At 47.3% G+C, this 26,807-nt stretch overlaps 1 protein-coding gene across 1 annotated transcript in view; it reads left to right on the top strand.

The window, feature by feature from the left end:
* DYM (dymeclin) overlaps window positions 1–26,807 on the top strand; it is a 293,544-nt gene that overhangs the window by 55,725 nt on the left and 211,012 nt on the right. Inside the window, exons 7-8 of the mRNA XM_066602574.1 lie at window positions 8,246–8,371; window positions 10,071–10,213. Of these exons, the coding sequence (XP_066458671.1) occupies window positions 8,246–8,371; window positions 10,071–10,213 (269 nt within the window). The remainder of the gene's footprint in view (window positions 1–8,245; window positions 8,372–10,070; window positions 10,214–26,807) is intronic.

Here is a 26,807-nt window from a genome sequence, read left to right on the forward strand (position 1 = left end):
TCACTGTGTACATACATTATCCTGTACTGATCCTGAGTTACATCCTGTATTATATCCCAGAGCTGCACTCATTATTCTGCTGGTTGAGTCACTGTGTACATACATTACTTATCCTGTACTGATCCTGAGTTACATCCTGTATTATACTCCAGAACTGCACTCACTATTCTGCTGGGGGAGATACTGTGTACATACATTACTTATCCTGTACTGATCCTGAGTTACATCCTGTATTATACTCCAGAGCTGCACTCACTATTCTGCTGGTAGTCACTGTGTACATACATTACATATCCTGTACTGATCCTGAGTTACATTCTGTATTATACTCCAGAGCTGCACTTACTATTCTGCTGGTGGAGTCACTGTGTACATACATTACTCATCCTGTACTGATCCTTGGTTACATCCTGTATTATACTCCAGAGCTGCACTCACTATTCTGCTGGTGGAGTCACTGTGTACATACATTACTTATCTTGTACTGATCCTGAGTTACATCCAGTATTATACTCCAGAGCTGCACTCACTATTCTGCTGGTGGAGTCACTGTGTACATACATTACTTATCCTGTACTGATCCTTGGTTACATCCTGTATTATACTCCAGAGCAGCACTCACTATTCTGCTGGTGGAGTCACTGTGTACATACATTACTTATCCTGTACTGATTCTGAGTTGCATCCTGTATTAGAAATCTCCTGCAGCAGCCCCGCCCCCTGCTGGCAGCTCTGTGCAGGAGCACTGGAGCGAGGACACACAGGGACGGGTGTCGGACATCGTTTGTCTGACATTCGTCTGATCTAAATGGACCTTAATCTATTTGCATAAGAAAAGGAAGTTTTTTTCTAAGAAACGTTTAAAGGGAGGAGGGGCTAATCAATCCATGTCTGCAAGATCCTCTTAACTCTGACCATATATAAGGGTCCATTTACACACAAAGATGATCGCTCAAACGAGGACTTTTGAGCGATCATTTTGTATAAAGTACTACTCAGTATTAATGGCTATTAGTACCATTTTTAGTAGCGTGTGAGCTGCCGGGAGCTGTATTCAGAGAACAGACCACCCACTGTTCGCTAAGTAAATTCCCTTTGTTCTGCAGTTGGGTTGACAGCTGAGACAATGTAATCAGCTGTAATCAGCTCTCCCTGGTCAGAACACAGCGTGCGGGTTTTTACTTTGCAGCATTTTTTACCTCACCGGTCTTAAAACGTTTGCACAGAACTGGATATTATTTTGTTAAGCTAAATGTCCCTGTAGGTCCAGCCAGGACGGATGGACACCGTGGAGCTGGTATATGTGGTGCGCTGGGTGTTACTATGAGGCTCTATAGAGGTCGACCACACTGGGTACCTTCTGATAAGTGGTGACAACTCGCTGTATGAGAGGTGCTCAACAACAATCATGTGAGGGCCGTTAATAGCGGGCGGACGTCCTCGCCTCCGCTCGGCATTACAGTAAGTGTTTTGCTTCCACACATCCTGTTTAAAATGAAATCACTTATTTTGATGTTATTACAGTAAGATTTGCGGTGTGAGGAAGAGGAGGGAGCGGAGCTCCTGTAAAGTCCTCTTAATGGACAAGGAACAAAGGTCCGACGGGCTCAAATCCCAAGTGCCTCCACCCACACAACAGGGTCCCACTCCTGGAACCGCTTTCCACAGCTGTAATATGGGTACAAAGTCTCCATTCCCAGTGAACGTTGGCTGTGTCAGTCTCCTTTAGAGTCCCTGGAAGGTGCAGAAGCAGCTGAAAGACGACTTCCAGATCTCCATTGGAGAGTGACCATGCATGGACGGCCATATATTTCCCATTCTCTAGAGTGGTGGGAGTCCCAGCAGTTGCTGCCCTAATGACCGCTCTGTATAATGATATACCTGGATGATATATCATAAATGAAAGGAATTAAAATACCCCTTTTTAAAAGTTTAAAGGGTGTCCATATACACTGGATATGTACCGGCTGAACTAGCCAATCATCTAATGTGTATGGCGACATCCTAACTCTCCAATGACTGCAGATGTCAGGGTAGTTAAAGAGCTTATCCTGAGGAGAACCCATCAATAGTTGGCAGAAGTCTGCTGTTAGAGATCTCCACCAATCGGTTAATCCCAGAGTCCCCTGTTAGTGCATTGAAAGCAGGTAGCCCAATCCATATAGCGTCGGCCCGCTTTGGTACTGTAGGCATGGCTCCCATTGAATTCATTGCTATCGGTGCCTGCAGTACCAAACCAGCTGTCCACAGTGCGCCAGGGGATCAGCTGATTGCCGAGGATCCTGACAGCAGACCCTCACCGATTAACTATTGAGGTCCTGTCCATTAATAGTAAAAGTTGGATTTTAACTGCCTGATCCTTTTTGCTATGAGCGAGAGGAGCCGCTGCCAGAGGGGTCTGGCAACAGATATGTCCTCTCTGCACATTGTGGCATATATGTGGGGGTGTCGCTATTGGATGGGTGAGTGTTCGGTGGACAACTTTTTGTTTTTCCAGGATTATCAAATTGACTACCTATTTTTCAGGTAGGCCTTTAATTTTCTAGTCCTGGAAAACCCCTACAGGTCGCCTTTTGTAACATACTTTGGGCCGTGCAAATATGAGGTCAGTTGTGTTTTATTATTTATTGCGATCTTCACGTGGTCCTTAGCAGGAGTACAATCCATTCTAGTGGCTGTAGTTAACCTATAATGTAAAAGGGAACCTGTCACCAGCTATGGGCACAATTAACTAAGCTATCATGCTCATAGAGCAGGTTCCTTAAAGTCTGGGGTTACTTTCCCAGCTCCCTGTACCCACGCTGTGATTCTTCAAAGTTGGCACATGGGCCTTGCGTTGGACTCAAAGCTTGCCGTCTGTGCGCACACACTTCCTTTGATCTCTTCAGAAGTAAGTGCAAAATTGGAGTCCAATGCATGGCCGCATGCCGACTTTAGGGTATTGTAGAGCAGGAATGGGGAGCCGGGTAAGTCTAAAAGAAAAAAAACATCTCTGGACTCCTGGGAACTTGCAGTGTGAACACCATAACTTTATGGTACACATAACTGGTGACAGATTCTCCTTAACACAGAGCTAATGAGTTTAAGAAGCTATATTGTGCTTACTATAATAACTTAAAGGGGTCCTCCTCTTTCGGACTATCCCTACTTCTTAGAAGTGTGCTTTGGCAATAAGCAGATCACAAAATATCCCATTGCTCGGATTGTCAGTGATCAGCTGTAATCTGTAGGGAAACCTGGCAGTAAGTGTTACATTTCCCTGCAACGCCTCCACAGGACAGAGGAAGCATTACACTTTCTATTCACATCATTGGTCTGTCTCTGTATTACAGGACAGTCCTCCAGAGCGAGGGACACACTTTTTAGTTGCTTTCCACTCAAGAGATGAGGATCCTGAACAGAGGATCCCTCCATTAACGCAACATTATGAAATTTCTAAACTAGAAGGCTCCCTACACACGAGCTTAGTGGCCAAGCAAATGTCTATAGCTGGCTACAATCCTGATGATATTGGCTGAAACATACAGTTCTGTTTTTCCCTCTTTTGTTGGCCATCACTTGATCACATTCTTCCATCACGTAGACCGAATGCCAAGAGATAATCTGCTGAAAAAATTATCCGCTATGTTGCATTTTTTCATCCAGTACGTCGTCTTAATACCATAAGTAGTTGCTCTGTAGCTAATCAGACGGTAAGACGGTGACCTCCGACCTGTGGCTGTCCGACACCTGGGAGTTGTGGTCTCTGAACAAGGAGGGCCTCAAGTTGGAGAGGACCACCTACAGGATAGTTTTTGTTCACCTGATGATCGTGACTGTGCAAAAGAAAGTCCTGTAAACTAATCCGTTTCTATGTTGTCCCCATGACCAACTTAACCGACGAGAGGGAGGGATGTTGGTGAGGCATCACCTCTTATTTGCCTTGCCAGAAACTTTTTCCCTCAATCTATGGCTAATTGTCTGACAATATCATGTGATACGGTCTTGTTTCCTAAGGTGGCCATACACTTGACATGGTTGGCTATTCCTCTGGATGCAATCAAAACCTTTTTTTCTTGCCAGTTGGAGAGGGGAATGATCATGTTGGAATCCAACTTTCCTGATCATTCTTTACCCTCATATCTGCCCTCGGGAGACGGCTGGGATACCCCATACTCATTCGCTGGTCAGATGATCCTGCCAAAATCTGCTGCTTTTCGGTCAGCATTTATCTATTGCATATGGCCAGCTTTACCGTTATTCAGCAGCGAGTAGCACATTGGACCTCCTTTGGCCTTCAAAACTGCTGTACTTGGATTCCACTAGGTGATTAAATTGTTCTGCAGGAATATAGGCCCCTGCGGACTGGAATCTTCTTGTCGTTGCTGCAAATTAGATGGATGTCCTGAAATGTCTTGACCAGCTGACAGGAAGGGTTCATCCATTCATGCTGCTTGTGCCAAGTTCTGTCCTCCCATCAGCGCGGTGCAACAGAAACCCTGGAGTCATCTGACCAGGCAAAGTTTTTCCACTGCTTAGTGAAACAATTTTTGTGCTTTTTGGGGGGCCCTCCAGAGCCTCACCTTTTTTAAAATTTTTATGGCCACAATGCCACTAGAATTGGTTACTTCTATAGCCCATCTGTTCAAAGAAATAACAGATTGTGCGTTCAGACATGCTGGAGCTTCAGCATTGTATACGATGGCAGTTTGCTTGCCTGTGACGTGTCTATTCATCAGAACAATTCTTGACAACCTCCTTTGACCCCTTTTATGATAGTTGTTTACCTTTCTAGATCCCCTATTCTAGTTATAAAAGACCTGGAATATCTACGTAATTGATCCAGGATTGGCAGGTATTGGAGAAAGCAGGCAGTGTCAGTTCTAACAGCATGGATTCTTTCCTATAGTGTTATGGTAGAGATTCTATTGGTAACCTTATGAAAAGAGAGTGTGGGCGATTTCCATCTTGAAGCTATATGCATTCTTGTGGCCATGCATACGTACTAGATAAGCTTATGGGCTTGGTCCTTCAATCGTGGTGGGCGATCAACTAAAAGAATAACTGTTGGGGATTTAGGAACAATCAATCAAGGAGGCAGTGGACCTGAGACCATAACCTTTTGACTTCTGGGCAAGCCCACTGAATAGGGAGTGTTGTACTAATTTCTTGAGATCTCCGAAAACAGGACTTTGAGGAGGAGGGAAATCATTGATGTAGCCGCTGGGAGACCAGGTAGGTTCTGTGGAGAATCTTTACTGAGGTCTTCATATGGGAGACCTGATGGGTAGCTTTGAAGATAGTGGTAAAGCAATGATGCCATGTATCAATTTACACTTTGTTCTGTAGATTCATCTCCCATCTCTGCATAAAGAGATGTTTTCTATCCAATGGTGGTTAGTTTAATATCCTATAGACTAGTAATTATTAGGAAATTATAGTACCAGTGTTTTCTGGCGCAATGCGCCACACAGCTCTGCTACATACATTGTTCATCCCATACAACAGGGATCAGAAGCAGCACTGCAGTGGACATGACTGTGACGTTCATCCCGAGTGAATGACTTAAATGCTCCGCCTCTGATCACATGACGATGACATCATCAAAGGTCCTGCATCCTTGTGCAGATTACGGGCGGACTACAAACCCCCCTGTGGTCTCAGTTGCTATGGAATACTAATAAACACCTAGCCAGAGAGCAGCTCTGTGTGTACAGGACCTGTAATGATATCACAGTCATGTGGTCAGGGGCGGAGCATGTAACTTCCTCACTGGGAATGAAGGACCTTTGATGACGTCACCATCATGTGATCAGGGGGCAGAGCATGTAAGTCACTCACAAACCCACTCATGGACGGACAGGTCGTCTTCAGTATTTTGATCACGGCAAAAACACCGTTGTAACGGGTTTTATGCACGAATACAAAGAGAGGGTAAGGCTGCTTTCACACCTGCATTGGGGCTTGGTTTAGAGTTTGTCTGCTCCGTGTTTGGCCTACAGAAACCAATTAAAAAAAAAAAAAACATGTTTTTTTTTTTCCCCTTCCATTGATTTCAATGAGGTTTATAAAATTAAGTAAAGCAAATGGAAATGCTTCCGTTCTGTCGAGTTTATGGGGTTTTTTTTGGACTGAAAGAGGATACTGAAGAATGCACTATTTTTCCATCCAAAGAAATAAAAACCTGCCCGAACAGAGGCTCACCGAAGCCTTTCCATTTGCTTTCTGTTTTTTTAAAACCCCCATTGTAATCAACTGGGGGAAAAAACGGATCCTGTTTTATTTCAGTTTCTCTTCTCCAAAAACGGAGCAGAGAGGCGGAAATCCTAAACTGATTCTTAATGCAAGTGTGAAGGCAGACTAAGGGAGTGAAGGTGGGAGAGGAGGGGAGAAAAGGAAAAACTTAATTGCCTCTTAAATGCTCCTGTTTGGGGGGGAGGGGGGTCAAATTTGGTCATGAATTGTTGTAAAGCCTAGATCTGGCACTAAATTGGCACAGGCTAGTGATTGGTTCTCCACTTGGCAAAGAGAGAAATCTAGGCTTGAGAGCAATTTAGGATTGGGGAGAATGGAGAGAACACTCTGTATTTAATATTTGAACAGGGTGCTCCCCCAAAGAAGGGAATAGTATGCAGGGGGGCTTAGTGCAAACAGGCCGGGGCCAAGGCCTCTGAAGCCCAAGTCAGGGAAGCAAGGGAGTGTGGGGCAATTCAGTTTTCTTAAAGATCTACTAAAGAGGGGCTGCTGGACCTCCAGAGGTTACCACCCATTGAGCAGTCCGCACCAATTTATAATAATTAAAGGGGTTTTCCAGGGAGAATACTATTGATGACCTATACTCAGGATTGGTCATCAATAGTTGATCGTCTGGGGTCCGTCGCTCTGGATCCTGACCAATCAGTTGAGTGGGCGCATGCAGTCAGCACCTCAATAAGAGAGGTCGGAGCTGAAGCAGCGGAAGTCTCCATGCCGACCCCTGTGTAGTGGCCGGCGCTTGTAACTGCAGGCACGGCTCTCATTGATTTCAAAGAGGAGTTAGACACAGGATCCCCTTTAACTGGATGTCTAGCACCGATGACCGGACCTCGTTGGAAGTCGCTCTGATCGCTGATTTTCCCATCTAATGTGGATTCATACTGAAACTGATCCACGGAAAACTTGTCATGTGATTTTATCCTGCACTCCGGGGTCACGGGGAGAATTCCCATACAGGGAAGCGCCAACTGGGCTCTAATAAAGTGGCCATTCAGTGTATATAGAGAGGTGGTTGTTAGCCGTTCAGCCATTCCCGACCCTTGGCGACCCTAAAGCCGAGCTCCCACCCTGTTTTTCGGTTTTGCACGGCTTCTTTCAGTTGTGTGATATCCATGCCAGTATCGGCTTGACAGATACTGTATTGTGTTTCTAGTCCATAGTGCATTGATGGCTGTGACCATCATATTTCATGTTGGGACTCAGATTGGCAGCGTCACGTTCTGTCGCTTCAGTACTTTGCGTCCTCTCTGTAAGGTGATGAAAACCTTTCTCCTCCGTGTTCATTTCTTGACCATAAAGGCACAGAAGCGTGCTTCTCCCCGCTGCAGAGCGCTCGCCGTACCATGTAAACAGCGTATTAAGATCTAATTACTAGACGTTGGATAGATAGAACACGGATTTGGGATGATTTCAGGAGAATGTTTTCTTTGGAGGCTGTGTGAAAGAACTTGGGGCCAAACACCACTTCCTTCATTCCTCCCCCTCTAGAAGTTTGATGATAGCACTGGGAATATCATGGATGCTCTGACCTGAGCTGCACAGGAAGAGAACACCTAGTCCTGGGTAATAACAATTTAACTCAATTTCTGACTTTGGAAAAGTGATATTCAGTCCTGTTTTTTTTTTTTTGCAAAACCAAACTTTCTTTTTTTCCCCCCCTGTCCAAATTCTTGTCCTGCTTCACACACAAATCCTGTAATTGAGTTTTCAGTTTTCACAAGCTACAATATTGTAATACTGTAACGAAAATAGACTGGCCTGCACAAACGTAGCCTTGTAGACCTGTACGTGTGGGGAATGCCACTGAGTATTTCCCATAATGCCTGCTGTGATTGTGGTAATACCGCTCGCTCGGCTGTATACTTCTGCTGCAGTTTTCACTCAGAGGGTTGGTGGTTGAATACTGTTGCAGCCACATACAAGTCTTTATACCGTCAAGTTCCTACTGGATGATTTATAATGTTTTTATTACTAAACCTTAAAGTTACAATTAGTTTGTCTTCTTTTTCAGTGATATCACGTACAGCATCCTGCTAGAGGCCGTCACCGCCCTTGTAGTGTTCCTGTCCTATCAGCTCTTCCGGAAGGAAATTATCAATGAAAGTGTCATCCACAAATACCTGATGCGAGGCCGCTGGTAAGTCACCGTTATATACTACATTTGGTTGTGAAGGGTCTTTAGGGCATGGGCCGCATTGAGGCATTTGTTGCATGGCTGTAGTGCGACCTCAGTATTTGACATGAAATACTATGTAATCCTCCATCTTTATGACCTGTAAATATTGCCATGTAGCCCAGACCTGAAGAATGTCCACATTTTTCTAATATACATTTACAACTAATCTTCATAAAAAGTTGCCACTGTGTACATACATTTTCCTATAATGATCCTGAGTTATGTTCTGTATTATACTGCAGAGCTGTACTCACTATTCTGCTGGTGGAGTCACTGTGTACATACATTACTTATCCTGTACTGATCCTGAGTTACATCCTGTATTATACTGCAGAGCTGCACTCACTATTGTGCTGGTGGAGTCACTGTGTATATACATTACTTATCCTGTACTGATCCTGAGTTACATCCTGTATTATACTCCAGAGCTGCATTCACTATTCTGCTGGTGGAGTCACTGTGTACATACATTACTTATCCTGTACTGACCATGACTTACATCCTCTATTATACTCCAGAGCTGCACTCACTATTCTGCAGATTTCAAACTATCAAATTCTACATTACTTATCCTGTAGTAATCCTGAGGTACATCCGGCATTATGCTGCAGAGCTGCATTCACTATTCTGCTAGTGGAGTCACAGTCTACATACATTACTTATCTTGTACTGATCCTGAGTTACATCCTGTATTATACTCCAGAGCTGTACTCCCTATTCTGCTGGTGGGGTCACTGTGTACCTACATTACTTATCCTGTACTGACCCTGAGTTACATCCTGTATTATACTCCAGAGCTGCACTCACTATTCTGCTGGTGGAGTCACTGTGTACATACATTACTTATTCTGTACTGATTCTGAGTTACATCCTGTATTATACTCTCCATCTGCACTCGCTATTCTGCTGGTGGAGTCACTGTGTACATACATTACTTATCCTGTACTGATCCTGAGTTACATCCTGTATTATACTCCAGAGCTGCACTCACTATTCTGAAGGTGGAGTCACTGTGTACATACATTACTTATCCTGTACTGATCCTGAGTTACATTCTGTATTACACTCCAGAGCTGCACTCACTATTCTGCTGGGGGAGTCACTGTGTACATACATTACTTATCCTGTACTGATCCTGAGTTACATTCTGTATTACACTCCAGAGCTGCACTCACTATTCTGCTGGGGGAGTCACTGTGTACATACATTACTTATCCTGTACTGATCCTGAGTTACATCCTGTATTATACTCCAGAGCTGCACTCACTATTCTGCTGGGGGAGTCACTGTGTACATACATTATTTAGCAGTAGAAATGTGACTTGGCATGATGGGCGTTTGGTCCTCCAGCGATCAGTAGATGATTGGGGGTGGGCTGCAGCACCAGCACAGTCTCTCATACACATAATTTGCTGCCAGTGTACACTTTGAAGTGGCCCAGCTCTGACTCGGACATCATTTTGACCCCCAACAATCCAACATTTGATAGTTTATGAATGTTCTTCAGTTCCCCAGTGTGATTGAGCAGCTCTATTAGGTCATGGGCTCAATCACCTCCGTTTCTGATATGGAGCGGCGCTCCGAACATGTACCGGCAGGAGTAACACTACTCTATGGACTTGTCTTACTGTTATATTTGTCGTCTTCTCCCCTCCTGCAGTCTTCCTTACACTAGTCGACTGGTGAAAACGTTACTGTATAACTTCATCAGACAGGAGAAAAGCCCCCCGCCGGGGTCTCACATCTTCCAGCAACAGGCAGACGGCGGTGGTCTACTTTATGGCCTGGCCTCCGGAGTGGCAAGTGAGTAATGCTCTGTTTTATATACGTTTCTTGCATACGTGAAAGCCCCAATGTGGACGGGTCCTTACTGAAACAAGGGCATGGGCAAATGCCCGTTCCCAGCAGTATGGAGAAAAAGCTAAATGCTATATATGGGTGAGGGGCACAGAGCACAAGTAGTAGCACTTCCTAGCGGGATGCTGACTCCAAGGCCGCACCATCGCTGGACCATATTGTCCACAGTTGTACAATGAACTGGATGAAAAAAATAGTGAAAAATGTGCATGATAGTGCTGAACCACCATTCATATCCCTACCCTTCATGGGGGAGGAGATGCTTAGCATTATACTGGGTCAGGAACACTATCTGTTCTGCTTAGGGAGAACCCCTAAATGGTGAGTGAGGAGACTTATAAGGCCATGCACGCTCCTCTGGGTAATATGCATATAAGGGGGATGGAACAATACCTCCATAGTGCCACCTATTGGAAGGCAGCATTCCTGCAAACTCCCTTATTAGCATTATACTTGCACATACATGGATTGTGTAGGGTGCCAGTCACACAGATAATGTCGTGCACCTTGTAGACATACAGGTCTATTAGTTAAACCATGCTATTAGATCAAGTGCGTTGCAGTACGCCTTCTAAGAGTGCGTTCTCATACCGCTGATGTCCTGTGGGATTTGTTGTGGATTTTAGGGCAGATCTGCAGCAGATTTCATCCATTCAATAGAATTCAAATTGGAGGGGTGAAATCTGCTGCGGATCTGCAACAAAATCCACAGCAAATGATGTAATTTTTTAAACTTATTTTTGTTTGTTTTTTAACGTGTATGTTCCCCATGATGTCCTATAGGACCTCTGGGGGTCATTTACATTGTCTTTTTTTTATTTCACACTTTTGCACAGTAGCTGGGACATCCATAGGAGAGCCAGTTACAGGGAAAACATCCCTCTATAATGACAATAGTCAATTTCATAGCTGATCAGCGTCTGCTAGGACCTTGCAGCTTTGCTGTAACAGAGGGCACCCGCTGGTGACGTGATCTCCGGGTTGCATTGTGGAACTAACATTTCCACTTTCACATTTAGGTACATAGCGCTCATTGAGCACTATGTAGCCTGGAAATGAGACGGCAGAAGTGGTTAAAAACTGCTTCTCCCTTCTCCTCCGGGTCCTCGACTGTGTTTGACAGCCGAGGACCCGAGCTGCTTGATTGGAGGAGCAGAGGCTTTAATTGCGTGCTGTATTTTTGCCATCGGCTGGGATTAAAGTCCAGTTCCAAGCGCTGTAAATTTACGGTGCTTGGTCTTTAAGGGGTTAATTTGTAATTCTGACTATAGTAGACCAGAATGAGTGAGAACTTCTGGACGGCTGATGGTTGTTCACATCACCTTCTATCCATCCGCCAAATGAATAGATTTTAATTAAAGATGGAGACATTAGAAAATGCCCTCAAGTATGTTTCAGAGATGTCAGAATAGTTTTTAGCCTCCCTTCTGTGGTTTCCTGCCGCTGTCAGTGGATGTGATTTAACCCCCACGAGGTCACAGAGACGGGGATCGGCTCTCCGCAGGATCTCCTCCGCCTCGGGCTGTTACTCCAGGCCATCAGATCTCACCATAGAGCTTGTTAGTAGTTCTTCACAAAGTGTCAGGTAAAGCGTGGCAGCCGGTCTGGCTGCTGTAACCAGTGCTGACAGCTAAGGGGCGCCAGCTGCACATGGTAACCACCAGAGCGTCCGGATTGTATCCGTTGCGTCCTTGTGATGTCTATTATGTGCTTCAGTTGCAGCCTGTTTATCGCCTAGCAGAGTTTGTTTTGGCCTCCCGGTTAAGAGCGCCATTAGAGAATCCGAAGTTTCCCCGCTCCGCCTCTGTAATTTATTTCTTAGACCTTTTTTGTCTTAATCATGTAATATAGTGTGATTACACATTTTCCTTCATGGCTCAGAGATGTTTTGGGAAGAGTTGATATATTATAGCGGCGGTTGTTACGGCGCCTCACACCCTTTCGCTGATATCGTTCAGAGGAATTTGTACGGGTTCTTAGGTTTCTGGGAGGGATCGGAGTGTCGTGTAACCCTTTATGGTCTGGAGCCCGCTCATCTGTCAGGAGAACATGTGTGCAGCACATTGCAATTATATCAGTAGATGCAGCAGTGCTGAGTGCGTTTCTGTAGTGGGCTGGCGATGGCTATTGGGCGCAGTGTGGTGGGATGATCTATACGTGTGTGTGTGTATGTGTGTGTGTATATATATATATAGTTGTGTTTTTTTGTTTTTTTTTAAGCAAAGGCCTGCTGTAAAGGCTTTTCCCAACACATGAGTCCGGGGTGTGTGTGTCTTAATGTTTCTTCTTGTTGAGCGCATCACAACGATGTGGTGCGTCTTATGGGCCATACAATGTTTCCTACAGAAAAGCTATTCGGATGAGTGATGGAGCAATCCCCCACAGTGCCACCTTATGAGTCGTCATCCAAAAGGGGCTTGCGCCATTGCTTAACCATGTAAGCTGAGAATTTGGGTTTTTTCAACTTATCAGCATACAGTAGGGTTCAGCTTGACTAAGTGAGATGCCAATGAGCATTGTATGGCCTGATGAAGACTCCCTACACGCCTGTGATGCTCTCCATAAGGAGAAACCCTACATCACCCAGCCAACCAGCAGTCTAGCGGGCACTTATGAGGGTCTAGAATGCCTATTTAGCTGCTGTACATGGATATTCTAATTTGCCTTACATCCCTAGTTATATTGCAAAGCCTGCTAAAAAGTTGGATATTGACTTCCCGTAGGTGGCGCTGTGGAGGATTATTCTATCACACTTTTGCATGACCCCGTCTGATATAATCAACAGTATGAATGAGAGCATCTTAACACCATTAGAGGCCGCCAGCCTGAGATCACGGAAAAGCATATGACAAAGTTTATTGTTTTTCTATATGGAAGAAGGTTAGGGGGGCTTCTTAAAACCCCTTTAAATCAATAGGTTTTCAAATACATAGTTAAAGGGGTTTGTCCTGCGAAAGCAAGTGGGGTTATACACTTCTGTATGGCCATAATAATGCACTTTGTAATGTACATCGTGCATTAAATATTGGCCATACAGAAGTTATACACTTACCCCCTCCGGTGTTGGCGTCCCCGTCTCCATGGCGCCGACCGAAGCCGCCTTCTGCCTGGATTAGACGTGCTTGCGCAGTCTGCCCTCTTCTGTCCCGCTCCGGCGTGCAGAAGAAGGCTTCGGTCGGCGCCATGGAGACGGGGACGCCAACACCGGAGGGGGTAAGTGTATAACTTCTGTATGGCCAATATTTAATGCACGATGTACATTACAAAGTGCATTAATATGGCCATACAGAAGTGCTTAACCCCACTTGCTTTCGCGGGACAACCCCTTTAAATGGCAAAATCAGCTCTGCTACATCTGCATGGAAATGTTTTCTTCTTTTGAATGTAAAATGTCTAGTTGTTCAGCCAAGGTCAGAATTAGATGCTTTGTGGGTAAGGTTCCCAAATGATTCATTTATCAGTCGCAGAAGGCTCGGATGGAGGAGGTAGAGGGTTTGAGAGTAGGCGATAAATGTTAGCTGACTATTAAGGCTCATTCACACTGGCATTTGACACTCTGCTGTTCCGCTCTTTCCTAGTAGCTAAACATTGGCAAATTTGGAAGTGCTGGATCCAACATTTGCTGGGCAGGAACTATTGTTCACATCTAGTGGATTTGCTGCAGAGTTTCCCGTAGCAGAAAAAAAATCTGCAACAAATTTGCAAAAATAAAAGTGTCAAAATTAGCGCGATGTGTTGCGGCTCCACGGTAGATTACACCTATTATGTTAAAATTCAATTGAAGGGGTGAAATCTGCAGCAAATCCGCATCAAGTTGTGTGGATCGTAACACACATTTGGCTGTGCCAGCTACCAGATATGCCCGCCTCCATCATTTGAACCTTTTTTCTCTACATGCCATCTATTAACCTCAAGGGTATTTGAGGTTGGAGGTCCCCTATCTTGTGCCTCTCCATTCCGGCATCCCGTCCCTGGCGCGCTCCCCACAAGACGCACACTGGCACCGACGATTGATTTATGCGCTGAAACACCGAGGGAAAAATCATTAAGGACGTTCTTGTCTCTCCGGCGTGATGAGAATTTCCCCCATAAGGAATGTATTTCAGCGCGTGGAGGACGAGCCAGACGGGCTTTATTTCAGAGCCTCCTCCGTGTGCCGCGCACAATTAGCTCTGTCCTCGCTCTCTATTGTTCCTCTGCCAGCTGTTTCATATTTTAAGCGCTGTCCAATTTAATGCATTTTCCATGGCATCTTTAATCAGCTGCATTCCAGCGCTGGGTGGCGTCCTCATGAGGGCATTCGGGGGTATTTCATCTACAATTCCTGTCCAAGAGAGCGAAGGCTTTGATGAGGAATAGATCCATCATGTTTGCCTGTGCTCCTGGCACACAGGAGAGGGTCGGGGAGGAGTCGTCTCATGGTTAGTAATGGTCTGGGTGACCGCAGATATGGGCGCCTCTCTGGCTTCTCCAGGGTTGTCACCTAGTCTGTTCAGACTGATGAACGGAAAATCTGCAGCGACGGAAAGAAATGTGTTGGGTAGATTTGCCATTCAGATGCTTGGAAAAGCTGAGTGGTAACACGTGGCAGAGCTATGATGCCAGGGTTGTTTGCTGGCACCCAGATTTCACAGATCAGATAGAAAAAGAAATCTCTGTGGGGGTCCTTTTATCATTTGAACGAGCGATTGACGTCACCGTTGGCTCCTTCGCTCTCTGTTTAGACGGGCAGATGCATCGTCGGCGCGTTCAAATGAGAATTGCCCGTCTTCCATATTCGCGGTATAAGTGCATGAGAACGACTGAACGATCAGCGCACGAGCCAACGGTGGTTTTTATGCCTGCGTAACATGGGCAACGAACGAAAGGTCGTCCAGTTGTTGGCTCGCGTTTTAGACCCACTGAATATCATTCACTTTTTTGCTTTTTTTGAGTGATAATCGTTCTGTCTAAGGACCATCGTTCTGTCTAAGGACCAACGTCCACGGGGGGATTTGATTTGCGAAAACCGCGCAGAAGATCCGCAATTCAAAGTGCCCGTAGGGAAGCATTCTCATCCGCAATTGAATTAAAGCATGTGGATTTATTTTGCGCACCGTTTGGTTGCAGCATGCTCCATTTCAGTGCGGATGGGCTCAATAGAAGTCAATGGGTGCGGACAATCTGCAGTGCATCCGCAAATACAATTGCGGATGCATGGTGGATTTGAAGGTTAAAATCAATTAGGGAGATGGGGAAAAGGCTGGGAGGAGTCTTTGCAGATTTTTTTCGACGTGGATGATCCGCAGTGCAGGAAAAACCATTACATCAGAGCGGAAAAACATCCGCGATTAGATCCGCAATCTCCTGCAAATGGTTTCCGCAGGTCTCCCGCATGCGGAATCCGATCCGCCCGTGGACATGAGGCTTAAAAGCACTGTAAGGCTACAGTCACACGAGCGCAAATCCCTCACCCAAATATGAACTCCATTCCGTGGGTTAAATGCACGTTGATAAGCACGATAAACTTGGTTCGATATCACCCTCGCTCGTGTGAAGGCATCCCAGGGTGGATTTACACTACGGTCTGCTGTCCTTTCAGGGACTTGTTGGGCTGCTTCTATCATAGGGTCAGGGAAACGTAACTTCTGTCCAAATAGATTCATCCTATAACGGAATCAAACAGACCCAGTTGGCTATATTGGGGTACGTTCTGGCCTCCATCGTTTTCCCAGATGGTCTAGCTTGGCATGCTGCGTTATTTTGACTGCGATTTAAGTTGGATCCACACCGGAGTCCCTGGATGTAGTTTTGGGGGCAGATGTCAAGAAGGTCTAAGTCTCGACTTTGGTTTTACATGGTGTGACATCCGGCTCCCGCATCGCCCATTATACATTACATTGCCTCCACCGTATGAGCACGAGCTGAGCAGAAGCTCATTACATGGAGAGATGGCTTCCCGTACAGCAAGCAAGTAAGGGCCTTTCACACATGGGAGTAGGTACTGCCCACGAATGACCAGCACCATAAGGGTACATTCACGCGTAGTGGATTTTGTGGCTGATCGACAACCGCAGTCGAAGAGCTGAAGCCTGCTGTGAGTCTGCATCAGTGGATCAGGTTTTCCACTATTCAGATGGGCTGATGACTGAACGGGTAACGTTCATGCCCAATCTTCAGTCCTTGTGAAAGGGTCTTAAAAGGGGTATTCCTATTTCAAAGTTTTATGGCATCTCCAGAGGGTATTCCATAGTAGTCCGGAACCTGCACCGATCTTCTATGAGGCCCCTACTGCCCCGGCCACATGGATTGCAGCTGGGGTTGGTCGGGAGGACAGACCTAGCCAAGCTTACTGCTGTACGCTGTTTTCTTAACTCCTATAGAAGTCAATGAGATCAACCTTTAGGGGCGTTCATTGTAGTCAGCTAAGAAATAGTTGGCCAAATGAGCGTTCATTCGGCAACTATTTTGTATGTATAGCTGATATTAACCCATTAGTGGACCTAAGGACGTGATGATTTTTGTGGGATTTTCATCTCTACTTTTCAAAAGCCTTAACTTTTTCATTTTTCCGTTGACATGGCCATTTGAGGGCGAGACGTAATTTTTATTGGTACCGTTTTTGGCATACATATAATGTAAATCTTTTATTAACTTTTTTTTTTCCTTTTAGAGGGCAGAGTGAGAAAACAATAATTCATGTCTTTTTTTCAATGTTTAATACAGTAAACTCTTGAGTAGCATTGCTCTTAAGTAAAGCTGTTTTCAACTTAAGTCGATATGTCAGGGCAGCAGCGGTCCCTCAAATAAAGTTGCATTCCTCAGATACGGGCACCGACCGTTCCATGACCCCGGGCGCCGCTCAGTGAGCCTGTGCACAGCTGATGCCAGTCACTTCCTGCTTCTCCTGCATCAGCGCGCGCCTACTCCTCCCCCTCCCCTCTCCACAGTGCCGGCTGAACGCTGCTGTGTCTGCCTGTCTCCTGACACAGTACAGCAGCTGAATCCTCAAAGTGCCGGCTGAACGCTGCCTGCCTACTGAATCCCCACTGTACTGCAAAATGTAAGTACTCTACAGATGAGTACAGTAAAGAAACGTTTGCAAATAAAACTGCAGTCCTATGTCAAAGCACAGATAACACAGTGATAATCTTTTTATTATAAAAGTAAAAAACATTACAGGGCGTAATAACAAAAAATAGCAAAATAACAGAAAAATTTGCCAAATACATTCGCAAGAAGCATATATATACACACACACATTTACAAAACAGAAATATTTGCAAAAATAACTGAAATATTTGCAAGAAATAATAGCCAAACATATTCATATTTACAAAATTTTACAGAAACCGTACAGGAGTGAAAAACCGGTCTGGCCGCACCCCCAATCTCACACGTCCCATTTACACTACAAAATTGACATAAGAAAACATATCACAACAAAAACAAGACAACCTATTCCATAATCCCGTGGTGCTGCATATTCCAACCTACTAAACAGAGAAAAAACACACATTAGTAAAACAAGAATATATATAAATATTTTTGTTTTTGTTTTTTTATAATTTTTAATTAATATTATTTAAAATCCCCCCCTCCCCTCTAAACTACACACACATTACCCTCTACCCATCCCCTGGTCCACTGCCAATACCTGCCAATCATGCTTATGAACATATATATATATATATATATATATATATATATATATATATATATATATATATATATATAATTTTTTTTTGTAAATACACAGAACGTAATACTAACCCCCCACAAAAACTCATAATACCACCCATAAAGAGACCACCCACGAAAACACATAATACCTCCCATGAAACCACCCACGAAGAAAAAAAACAACAACAAACAAACATAATACCACCCAGAAACCCATATAATGCATAATAATCCACAGCCTAAATATACAGAAAAATATATAAATAACAAAAATATAACCATTACCTCCAGCCCTGGTTCGGGTCCCGTAAGCCTTTTATTCAACTTTTAACTTAAAACAAAACAAAAAGCTAGGGTGAAAGAATCCAGCCCCCCACCGGGAAACAGTTCTCCAGGCTAGGGAACCCCAAAGCAAAAACCCCTCCAAAGGAAGGCTGCTCGAGGCCTACCCAACCTTTCAAACTCCAGAGAACGCACCTTCACCAGATCACCGAGAATATTCCTACTTACCTCGTCCTCGAGGAGGATTTTATGCTGCGTCGATACTACACACCGTGCGCTCCACGTGTGATACCTAACCACTAGACTTACTAAAAATAAAGTGCAGCGGTCCCTGCCACCCAGATCTCTGAATGCTCCATAACACCACTCGGCGTAGGTAAGGTCAGCCAGCCAAGGCAAACCGATGGAAGCCCCTACCCTCTTGTATACCTCTATAATAAAGGGACAATGAAGCAGGAAGTGGTCCATGCTCTCCAGAGTGTTGCCACATGCCTCCCGGGGACAACCTCTGTCCTCGGTGTTCTTGTGCTTCAAATTGTCCCCCACATACAGCTTACCATAGAAGCAGCGCCAGGTCAAGTCCCAATACTTTGAGGGGATTCTTACCGAATTTAAAAGAGACAAACCCACCCTCAAATCCCCACCTGGGCAGTCTCTGAGGGCCAATGGATTCTGAAAGTGGGTTGCCAAGACCCTCTGGTCCAGCACACGCCTGGCCAGCGTCCTGACTTCCCCCACGGTCAGCCCCCATTGGCGTAAAACCTTCAGAACCAGTGCAACGTAAGCCGGAAGATGTCCGTGCGGTGTACGAAAGTCCTTCACACGCCCTCCTGTCTCCCACTCCTGGAAGAACGGCCGAAACCATCCCTTACAGGAGGATACCCACAGAGGAGCCCTCTCTTTCCAGAGGTTTGCGATATTGGCTTTCAAAAAGGTATTCACGAGGAATACCACTGGGTTGACCATACCCAACCTGCCTAGTCTCCTCGTACGGTAAGTAACCTCCCTCTTGACTGGGTTCAACCTATTCCCCCATAACAGTTGGAAGAACAGGCTGTAGACCCGTGACCAAAGAGGTTCTGGCAAAATGCAGACACTTCCCAAGTACATTAACAAAGGGAGAAGGTAAGTCTTGATCAAGCAAACCCTTTCTCTCAGGGTCAAAGACCACCCTTTCCATTGATCCACCTTTTGAGCGGCATTCCTCAATCTGCCTTCCCAGTTTTTCTCGGGATAATTCCCTTGGTCGAAATCGATGCCTAAAATTTTAGCGGAATCTTGGGGTTCTGGGAGAGCGTCCGGAAAATCAAAAGCAGAATCTCCCCCTCCCAGCCAGAGACTCTTGCACTTTTCCCGATTGATCTTTGACCCGGAGACCTCCGAGTAGCAGACAACTTCCGACATCACCCACCCCGCCTCCTCCTGAGAGGAGACAAAGATAGTAACGTCATCAGCGTACGCCACTGTCCTCAAGGCCAGGTCCGGGACCCCCGGGTCCATCCTCACTCCCGCCAACGGTCCCCCATCTACCCTTCTGAGGAAGGGATCGACAGCGAACGCGTAAAGCAAGGGGCTCAGAGGGCATCCCTGACGAACTCCAGACCTGACTACAAAAGGACGGCCAACCCAACCGTTCACGAGCGGGAAACTCTCAGCCCCTGAATACAATGTTTTTAACCATTTTACGAACCCCACCGGCAGACCGTATCTCCAAAGGACAGACCAAAGGTACTCTTGGTTTACTCGATCAAAAGCTTTAGCTTGATCCAGGGAAAGTAAAAACCCCTTCCAGAGACCCGCCCTGCCCTGCTCCACAGCCTCCCGGACACTCAGCACGGCGCTAAACGTGCTTCGACCGGGAACAGAGCAGTGCTGAGCCCCAGAAAGGAGCTGGGGTGCAAATTTCACCAACCTACTGAACAGCACTTTTGGCAGAATCTTTCTGTCTGTATTGAGGAGCGCTATGGGACGCCAATTCTCAATACGGAGCGGATCTTTACCCTTTGACAGAATAATTAGGGCCGACTTCCTCATTGACTCCGGCAGAACGCCCAAGGATAGACATTCATTAAAAACCTCGGTCAAGAGGGGAACCAAAATTTCCTTAAAGGCTTTATAAAACTCAGATGTTAAGCCGTCTGGGCCTGGCAACTTTTTGGACCGGAGCCCATCAATCGCCAGTCCGACTTCATCTTCCGTAATTGCTTCTGTCAAAACGCCAAGAGAGGGGTCTACTCCTGGTTCGGGAACGGTTTCTGCCAGGAAAGTCGAGATTCCGTCCCGATTAAGTTCTTTCCCGCCCAAGAGATGTGAGTAGAAAGATCTGACGACCTCCAGGATCCCTGATCTGGACCTTTTCAGGGAGCCTGTACTGTCTAGCAGACCCGTAACCAATTTACAACTCACTGACATCTTACAGTTCTTGTAGGGGTCAGGCGAGCGGTACTTCCCAAAGTCCCTCTCAAGAACCAAAGATGCGTGCCTATCATACTGACATCTCTTGAGCAAGGATTTCACTCTGGAGATCTCCTCGCGGCTACCTCCAGTCGAGACCAAACGCTCGAGTTTCCTCCTCAGGCTCTGATACATACGCTTTCTGTTCAGGCTTCTGAGGTTGGAGATCTGTCGGAAGAACCTTCTTACCCGATGTTTGAACATCTCCCACCACTCTGACTTACTGCTGCATAGGCCCAGTAGTGGTTCCTGGCTTTGAAGAAAATCCTCAAAGGACCGTCTTATTTCCGCTTCTTCCAGGAGTGACTAATTCAACTTCCATAAACCTTTGCCCATCCGAGGGGTCTCTGTGACATTCAGAGAAAAAAGAATCATACAGTGGTCGGAGAACTCCACCTCCACCACCGATAACGGTGAGGAGACGGCTTCCTCCTTTAAATAAAACCTATCTATCCTAGACCTGCAATAACTACCTCTAAACCAAGTGAATCCCGTGCGCCCTGGGGTGTGCCGAACGTGGACATCCACAAGGCGTGCCTCACTAACTACTCTATTTAACGCGACGCTATCATAGCCTAGCTGGTTATTGGAACCTCCTCTATCACAGAGCCTCGTGACATTATTAAAGTCTCCTCCAAAGACCACTTGCCGGCTTGTAAAAAGGAAAGGCTTAATTCTCATAAAGAGGTCTTTGCGCCCCTCCTTTGACTGGGGTCCATAGATGTTAATAAGACGCAACTCTTGACCTCCCATGAGAATATCCAAGATCAGGCACCTCCCCATTTCCAGCTCGATAACCCGTCTGCATTCTACCTGTGTGGTCTTAAAAAGGACCGCCACCCCGCTATACGGCTCGGCCGCAAGAGACCAATAGGAGGCTCCGCACCTCCACTCACGCTTGGCTTTGTACATGACCGACAAATCTGTCAGCCTGGTCTCTTGCAAAAATAAAATGTCAGCTTCAACTCGGCTGAGAAAATCAAAGGCCACAAACCTAGCCGCATCTGACTTAATGCTGGCAACATTAATGGATGCCAGCGTCAACAGGGTGAGTGCCGCCATCATTGGTGATCGAGCTGGATGGCTTTCCTCTTACTCTCCCCCTCCTCCCTGTCCGAAGAAGAGGTCTCTCCTTTATTTCTTTTTAGTGAAATTGAGACATCCATATCACCTCTCTCCTCCTTACCTTCACCTTCCGGCTTCAGGGTAGCCCCCTTCCCGGAAGAAACCGGGTCCCCCACAGAAAGAGACCCAACGTCCCCCGGGGTTCCTTCCTCAATTTTCTCCGCCACCAGCTCCGGTACCTCACCCCCAGCCTCTCCCCCTGGCAGGGAAGAGGAGGTGTTATTGAGAGCTTGGTACCGGTCAGAGAGGTCGACCGTAAGGGAACTGATGGGGCCTTCCTTTGGTATCTGCACCAGAGTGAGTGGGACCGAGTCATCCCACTCTAGAGAGGAAGAACCCCTATTTTTCTTTCTTGTTCTTCCCTTACCCTTTTTTTTCTGCTTTTGCCATTTCTCGCTTTCCTCGTCCGCACTTTCTTCACGGGAGGATCCGGCAGAACTGGCAGCCACCTCCTCTCTCTCCATCCTTCTGGTTTCCTCATCCACATCGCTATCTCTTGGGGCCTCAGCAGCTCGACTCCCCTCCTGCCCTGGCTGGCCAGGCACCCCGAGACCCCGTAGCTCTTCCTCCTCCCTGCTGCCACCAGCTTCGCCCCCGGAGCGACGGGCCCGCTGACCCTCTGACTGGGCTCGGCCGATGTTGGCAAAGGATAAGGGACAACGACTGAATGGGTGCCCTAAAGCACCACACAGGTTACACCGAATGCTGCCACAGGAGGAGGATGGGTGGTCTCTGCCCCCACACAGTGCACACACCAGCACCTTACACTGTGCACTGAAATGTGTGGGGTCCCCGCACCTGTGGCAGACCTTCGGCTGCCCCTGGTAGAAAACCAGAATCCTGTCCCTTCCCAGGAACGCAGAAGAAGGGATGTGGGTAATGGAATTACCTGCACGTTTCAACTTTACCATGAAAGTCCAGGCCCCTGACCAGATACCGTGTGCGTCCCTGTTTTTCTGGGGAGGATGGGGAATCTCCCCATACCTGCCCATCCTGGTCATGATGTCAACATAAGAGAGAGACTCGTTACTAGTCAGAACGGTCACTCTCTTAGTGTCATTCTGGCGGGTAATTGCTTGAACTGCAAAATCCCGCCACTCGGGCTCCGTCTGAGCCAGCTCGTATTTTGACCAGAAGAGCTCGAGCCCCTCTGGTCTCATGAAGCTAACATCAAACAGGGAGGTCCCAAAGGGGTGGATCAGGGCAAAGATGTCACTCACCCTGAATTCCATCCCGAGGAGAAGCTCCACCACCCTAGTATGGTTAGGGCAGGCTTCACTGCCTCCCCATCAGAGACGAACCACATTCCTTCTGGACCCCCCCCCTCCCTGCCCGGCTGTAGGAAGCGACCATGCCTCTTCTCCCTGCCTTTGCTCTCGGAAGGCCCCTGTGCCAAACCTATCTATCCAAAAGGATAGGTCGCGCTTTTCACCCTCTATAGTGACCGACCTCTCTTAAGACGGATAGGAATAGCTCGTGTGACCTGGGGTCCCTGAAGCCGGGAGGTGAAAGTCCCCCACTTACCCCGGCGGCAACACTAGCGAAGCTTCTAGGAGCAGTCACCGCCGGGGCGGCAGCTGGACCAGGGCCCCCACTCCTCCCCAAACCACTAGACACTCCACCCTCACTTGTGACTTTTGTAAATTTACCTGTACCTCCCTCAGATACTCCTCCACCAGCAGACACCCCAACATTTAATCTTGTATTATTTAGATTCCCCACACCCCTGGACTCTCCCTCACGCACACTTCTCACCATGATGTTGCTCCCTTCATCCCTTTCACACACCTCCATGCCTTCCATACTCTCACGCTCATCATTCTCCCTATTCTTTGCGACCAGACCGGTAATGGCTTCTCTCTTGGCCGGAAGAGTAAGGGGCACCTGGCGGCCCGGAGGTTTCCCAGCCGCTCCCCCCTTGCCTGCAGGGGAGCAACCCAGGGTGGGTTTCTTAAATATAGTCCCCTCCGAGCCTCCAGACCCACCGCCCTTAGCACTGGGGGGAAAGGGACTTCCAGCCACGCATTCAGGACCTTTGGCTCCGCCTCCTGCCATCATACTTCGTGTAACCCCAGCAAAAGAATTCCGGCGTTTTGGGTATCCACTTTTTTGGGGGTCCACCGCAGGGCCCTTATTGGGGCCACCCGACGCCGGATGGCTCCCCAAACTCCCAGGATGTTTGGGATCACCCGACGCCGGGCAGTCCCCTTGATCCAGGCCCACCGCAGGGCCTTTCTGGGGGCCACCCGACGCCGGATGACCCCCCCCACTTTCCGTGAACTTATGGGATCACCTGCTGGTGGGTGACCCCCCCTTACTTAGGCCCACCGCAGGGCCTTTCTGGGGGCCAGCCGACGCCGGATGACCCCCCATCTTTTCCTCCCCCTTCCCTGAACTCTTGGGATCACCCGACGCCGGGAGACCCCTTTTACTTAGGCCCACCGCAGGGCCTTTCTGGTGGCCACCCAACGCCGGGCAACCCCCTTTATCCAGGCCCACCGCAGGGCCTTTCGGGGGGCCAGCCGACGCCGGATGATCCCCAACCAGTTCCTCCACTTTCCCTGAACTCTTGGGATCACCCAACGCCGGGTGACCCCCCCCCCCCCCCCCTTACTTAGGCCCACCGCAGGGCCTTTCTGGGGGCCACCTGATGCCGGTGCACCCCCCACCTCCGCAACCTTTTTTGACATTTTACCTGGCTCATCCGACGCCGGATGACCCCCACTCTTAGGAATCTCACTGTCAGACAACAGCTTCTGCCCGTCACCCCTCCTTTTATTACGAACCGGGGGGGTGTTTGGATCAAGATGCCTAGTACTCTCCCCCTTCCTTTGCACTGAATCCACATTAGCAGAGTCCAGGCTATGTCGGACCCGGGGGCTACCCATGCAGCTACCCCCCTCCCCTGGTTCAGAGGCTTGCCCAGGGAGGCTGACTTACCTGTACTCCACCTGGGTGATCTTTTTGCCACTTTTCTTCTTTTTAGCCTGGGGGTCTCGCTCAGGAAGGTCATTGCCAAAATAGAGACCCTCCAGGCCTCCAAGGGATTCCAGGTGACTTATGTACGCCATTAGTTGCCCCCCTCCCCTGTAGTTTTTAATGGTACCATTTTGGTTACAGGAGTCTTTTTTTTTTTTTTTTTGTATCACTTTTTTGCGCATGTTTGGGAAGTGAAATGAACAAAAAAGCATTATGGCTGTGTTTTTAGCTTTTGCTGTGCAGGATAAAAAGTGTTCCATTTAGGCCTCCTTCCCACGAACGGATTTCCGCCGCGTAATTCGCGGCGAAAATCCGCTGCGTTGCCCGCTGCTATTAGGTTCTATTGAACCTAATAGCACAATGCTCACGATGCGTAATTCCACCGCGGAATTACGCACCGCGATTTCTCCCGTCCTCACCCGCAGCATGCTCTATTTTCTGCGGGTGAGGACGGGCTGTACGCACTGACGGCTTCCATTGCAGTCAATGGAAGCCGTCCGTTCACGCTATCTCCCGCTGTAACCAGCGGGAGATAGCGTGAAAAAACGCTTTCCCGCCCACCGCCGCGCGTCATATGACGCCAAATGACGCGGCCGGCCGCGTCACGTGACGCGGCCGGCCGCGTCACGTGACACGCTCGGTGACGCGGCGGTGGTGGGCGGTGACGGGCGGTGACGCGCGGCGGTGGGCGGGGAAGCGATTTCACGCTATCTCCCGCAGGTAAGTATAGGGGCTCTGGGGGGCGCCGTGACGGGCTTCACAGCGGAATATTACGCTGCGGAGCCCGTCACGCTCGTGGGAAGGAGGCCTTATTGTACAGGTCGTTACGGATGTGACGATACCAAACATTCTTTTACATTTATTTTAAACAAAGAGGGAAAGGGTGCAAAGTTGTTTTTTTTTGTTTTTTTTTTATTACTACTTTTACATGTGTGTTTTTTTTACATTTTTTTTATGTCCTTGTGGGAAATTCAAATATGTGAACCTATGATTACTATGATAATACTTCTGTACTGCATTGCATTATCTCTAACAATAGTGATGAAAGGTCATGGCAAACCTACATGCTATTGTCTGGCATCTGGTTGCCAAGGCAATCCATTGGCCCTCCTCAATTATATTGTGGAGGGCTGATGAGGTCAGAAAGGGAGCGCCTTTCTACTGTGAGCCCTTTACAGGCCACGATCAACATTGATCCTGGCATTTAAGGGGTTAATAGCGAGCATCGGTGTGCTCACTGCTCCCCGCTGTTGCAGTGGGATGCTGGCTGTCGGTCACAGTTGGCTCCCGCCGCAGATCGCTCAGCTTCTGAGACCACTCCATGCACAAGATGTTATCTTCCGCTAAGTTTATGTCCTAGGGAGGGAAAGGGTTAAATATGCATTCGTATCTGCCTTTTTTTTTTTGTATATCTGCTCCTATCTTGAGTTGTGATCCTGACCACCCTGAATGCGGTAACCAAGGGTGGTCAGGAGGACAGAAATGGCCTCCCATGGAAGACCTCGCATTATGTAAATGGCATAGCACAGCGAGCAGCTCTTACTGTATGGGAGCTCAGCTAAGCTCAGTAGTTTCCGTTCGCCTGGCCACTTTGTATTCGGCGGTCTTCCCGTTTTCAGCCGTGATTCTTATTGATGGGGAACACCCCCGAAGATCGAGAACCGCTTCAGAGAACCGCTGCACCAGACTGGGGAGCGCTAATAACATGGAGGTGACGTGAACAAGGCTAATGGGAGGCCAATGATCCACGCCGTATTTTGCCTTGGATTAGACATGAGATTTGAGGAAGAATTCTCATCTGCTTATTTTTATTTAAGTTCACTATATTTTGGAGAAACCTTTAAAAATAAATTGAGGTACTCCGTATCTCGTGCCTCCCAACAGCGAATGCACTGCCTTGAGGATTGGCTTTGCCTTCAGTAACACATGCAGCTCATATTTCCAAATGCTGCTTTTCTTACTTTCAAAGTGTCAAATGGGTGTTTTTAGTTAATGGCGAGGAGCTAATTAAATGACAGCGCTTCCTGATCACTGCAGT

The sequence above is a fragment of the Eleutherodactylus coqui genome, chromosome 5 (assembly GCF_035609145.1).
Source record: "Eleutherodactylus coqui strain aEleCoq1 chromosome 5, aEleCoq1.hap1, whole genome shotgun sequence".
NCBI classification, from domain to species: domain Eukaryota; kingdom Metazoa; phylum Chordata; class Amphibia; order Anura; family Eleutherodactylidae; genus Eleutherodactylus; species Eleutherodactylus coqui.